The sequence below is a fragment of the Macadamia integrifolia genome, chromosome 9 (genome assembly GCF_013358625.1).
Source record: "Macadamia integrifolia cultivar HAES 741 chromosome 9, SCU_Mint_v3, whole genome shotgun sequence".
NCBI lineage: Eukaryota > Viridiplantae > Streptophyta > Magnoliopsida > Proteales > Proteaceae > Macadamia > Macadamia integrifolia.
Window position 1 is genome coordinate 1,907,139 of NC_056565.1, and position 3,945 is coordinate 1,911,083.

The following is a 3,945-nucleotide window of genomic DNA, read 5'->3' on the forward strand; positions in this document are numbered from 1 at the left end:
TTTTTTTTTTTTCATTCATAAATTCGTGTTCAATGTTGTAGCCCCTTACAACTTATATAGAAGACTCAAAACTGACTCAAACACTAAAAAAGAAAGGCCTAACTCAATCCTTAACTAATTAGGAAACCTAAATTGATTAGGAACCTGAAATAACAAAGGAAAGAGACTCAAAACAGGACTCTAACTAAACTAATAAATTAAATCTTGTTTTCCTACTTTCTACCCATATTCTAACACATTAAAGTGGCCCATTACAAAGAAAACCCATGGGATCAAAGGCCCAACATATACATAATCCAACCCAAGGCTTATTTCCAATAAAATAAGCCCATTAAGTGACTTATCTGCATCATCTGTCCACTATGCTCCTCCATCTCCCCTCCCCTGCCCAGCCGAAACCTGGATCCATATTCTGATTCTTGCCATCATCTTTCGCTTCAGCATTGGACTGGGCTCCTTGGTCTCCTTCACACGATTTACCCCATGTTGAGGCCCCAATTTTCCCTGGTGAGCTCTCAGTAAGTCAGTAGTCCTCCAATGTGACAATCTCATTAACAATACCATTTTCATGATGGAGTCCTCTTTGGCCGTTCCATCTGAAGTTGTGCATAAGGATGTGGTGAGTCCTCCCACTGCCTCAAAGAATTGTTGTGGAGTTTGGGTGTTTCCTCCCAAAACGCAAAATGGAAAGAAGGCCAACTTAGTAATGTCAGGTTCTTGCGCACCTCAGACAGCCAAAGTTACTAGGAATAGGCACAAATGATTGATTGTTTGGGGCTGTTTTTCCTTTATTGTAGTAGTCGTAATAGGCGTGGTAAGGGGCTGTCAGCGATGTGGTCCTTCATCATCCCTTGCCATTGGCTGTGATCCTTCTCTCCCCCCCCCCTTTTTCTTCTTCTTTTCCTCTCCCCCGCTTCTTCCCCTCCCCTTTGGGATCCTTATATATATTCTTTTTCTCTCCTTTGTTAATGAAATTTTTATCCATCCAAAAATTAGGCTGATAAATACCCACATTTCTGCCCCTAAAGTTCCGATGACTTAACTCCTTCAAAAAGCAAAATGACCACCACCAAGATTGCTCAAGTGCAACGATATATCTGTTTTTTTATTAATTTATTATATGAGAAAGGCATCTTCATCATAGCATTGTACAGAGTTAGAATCAAAGACTAAAGAATATATAACTTTTGGGTCTTCTACTCTTCTATAAATTTCTTTCTTCTTCTGTCTTTTCTTCTCTATTCTCCTATCCATAAACTTTTTCTCCTCTATCGACATCAAAACAATCATTACCACAAATTTTTTTTTTCCCCCATTTAGGCCTTGAGAAAAGTTGAACTCAAAACCTCTTAATTGAGAGGTGTTTATCTTTGCCAACTGAACAACCCCCTTGGGTTAGTCTAACTTAAGAGTTAAAGAGTATTGATTCTTCTGTTATTTCTGTCAACTGTATATGCTGCTTACCTTTTCATATTTGGGGAAAGAACCACTTTTCTCGGTTCCATCTCTAGATGTGGAGAACAGTTTTAATTAAAATAAATTTAGATAAAGGAAATGAAGTGACAGAAAAGAAAGCTCATTTCAAATCAGAAATTAGCCCTAGGAATATGTACTGACATATTTACTTGGGCATGGAACCTAAGATACTGTCAAACAAGCACCCCAAAAAGGAAAGGGTATATCCCTTTGGTTAAGAGCATAAGCTGGTGCATCTATGCTTCTTAAACATCACATATATTAACTGGAAAGATGAAAACTAAATGCTTCCTAGCAACAAAAGTTAGACTTGTTTCTTTGTCATGAGGGGGTGCGAGGAGTGCCTAAGTGAGCGAGTCAGCTATTTACCCTGCACCTAGTGCCTAATCAAAATCGTACCTTAGACAACTCCTTTATAATCTCATCATTGGTTAACTTTGTTTTTTCTGCAATAGCTTCAATGGAGGCTCTCTCCTTGGCAGCCCATATTGCTTTTTCCTCCTCAAGTTCCAGAAGGGCATTGGCAAGTTGCTGCAGAAGAAGTACGATCAAACCGTTCAGAAAAGTCCATGAAATGAAGGATAACAGGGTGGAGAAGACAAAGTATATTCAACAAAAATAACAGGTTTTATCAGTTAACACTACCATTGCCAACTCTTCTTTTTCCCCTAACACCATGTTAAGAGAACTGTCCATTTTGTGACACATGGTCTCAGATTCAGACAGATTTAATTGCTGTAGCAAAGAGGAAAATATAAGAATGAGGGGGAAAAAAACTAAACAAAAAGAAAACTATGTTAAAAAAATATAAAGAATATGGATAACTAAAGGTTAAACATAGAAAAATCATTTTTATTTGGTCAAAACATAATAAACTTATCTGGAATTCACAAAATTGTAAGCCAATGGAATAATAGAATCAATAACTGGACCGAAAAGCTTACAATGCTTAAAACCTCTTCCTGTGACATTTTGAGCTCTAAGTTTGATGATTCCAATTTGCAGGACATAGCTTCCAATTCTGAGGTTAAGACTTCATTTCTGATAATGGCCTCTGCCTTCTCTCTGTTCGCAGCTTCCAATTCCTCTTCCAAAGAAGCAATCGTTGTCTCCATCTCAAATGCAAGAACTTCTAGTTTCTTGTACTCTTCCTTTTACCAGAAAAAATAAAGAATTATGTGACAGAAAGCCTTCTTCAGTTACAGTGCAATTTTAGTAGCATCAATTGCTAAGAAGGTAGTGTGACACACTGACACAGCCAACAATTTTACAGAAGCTCAAGAAAGTTCAATTGAATTTTACTCTCGAATATAACACTTCTAAGCCATCTAAAGATAATCTTCTTTCAATGAAGGCAGTCTGAATTTTTTACAGATGAGGACTCTATAACCTGAGATGTATTCATATTATATATAATTTCTCTAGAATTTTGAATAAATGTAAATTTTTTCAGTTTATAAGAGCTAACTCACAATTTCATTTTCGACATGTCACTTAGATTGTCATCCAAACAACCAAAACCTAAGCTGTGAGTCCCATTTTGGTGGCCATTCAGTTTGCTCCCAGAAAATGAAATTCCATTTGATAACTTTCACTGGGCTCCTTTCGTTTCCAGGTAACAACCATGCAAAACGAAAATTTTCTAGCAAAATTCTACTTTTTCTAATTATTTACCTGATTAATTTCCTTTTATGTGGTTTTTACTTAAAACAAATGGAGCCTCGGTGAAGTTTCTTCGTTTGCAAAATAAATGTATTTTTCCCCTTTGGGCCCATTCTACATCAATTGGTTTTCTTCTTTTTCAGTCAGCCAACCCTACATTTTCAACCTACTTGAAGACATTTGCCAAAAACCAAGTGTCCCCAACAACAACAAACTCAGCCTTATCCCAACTTAATGGGTCTGCTACATGGATCCAAACAAAACAATAAAACTGAGGTCTAAATAGAAAAGGAGGATGAAGAGATGAGAAAAGAGGGATCGGAAATGAGATGAGAAATGAAAGATGAAAAATGACAAATAAAATATGAAGAATGAAGAAGAAAGTAAGAGGAAAGCGGCACAGCCCAGCAAGCCAGGAGAATCTCAGCTAATGGGGTCGGCTACAAGGATCCTTGCTCTCCATTAGGCTCCATCCAAGGTCATAATTGATAAAATGACAGAAACCCCAATCATTCAATCTGAAAGGTTTCAGGTGGCATAAGAATTTCATTTTTCTGGCCGAAATTTGAAATGTCCTAAACTTTGGCCAAAAAAACAAAAATTCACAACTTGGTACAAAACAGTTCAAATGATATAACAGTACATGAAATTAACCAGTTTCTTTGTCATGAAGATCTAATATTATATAATTGGGGGAAAAAGTTAATTATGGTTCGTTCCGCCATCCCAACAAATGAATCATTAGGATTCGTTTTCAATAGAATCTTTTGCAGTCACAGGTTTCATCGTTCCCATCACTACTCTATT

The 3,945-nt window shown here is 36.9% G+C and overlaps 1 protein-coding gene across 3 annotated transcripts in view; it reads right to left on the reverse strand.

Annotated features, from left to right (window-relative positions):
- Nucleotides 1–3,945, reverse strand: part of LOC122089932 (kinesin-like protein KIN-7O) — a 75,304-nt gene that overhangs the window by 27,413 nt on the left and 43,946 nt on the right. For all 3 annotated transcript variants that reach the window (XR_006143372.1, XM_042659706.1, XM_042659705.1), the window contains exons 25-27: nt 2,421–2,627; nt 2,122–2,211; nt 1,876–2,007 (exon numbers count right to left, since the gene is read on the reverse strand). Coding sequence is in view for 2 of the 3 variants with exons in the window: in XM_042659706.1 (XP_042515640.1) it covers nt 1,876–2,007; nt 2,122–2,211; nt 2,421–2,627 (429 nt within the window). In the remaining variant the exon portion in view is untranslated. The remainder of the gene's footprint in view (nt 1–1,875; nt 2,008–2,121; nt 2,212–2,420; nt 2,628–3,945) is intronic.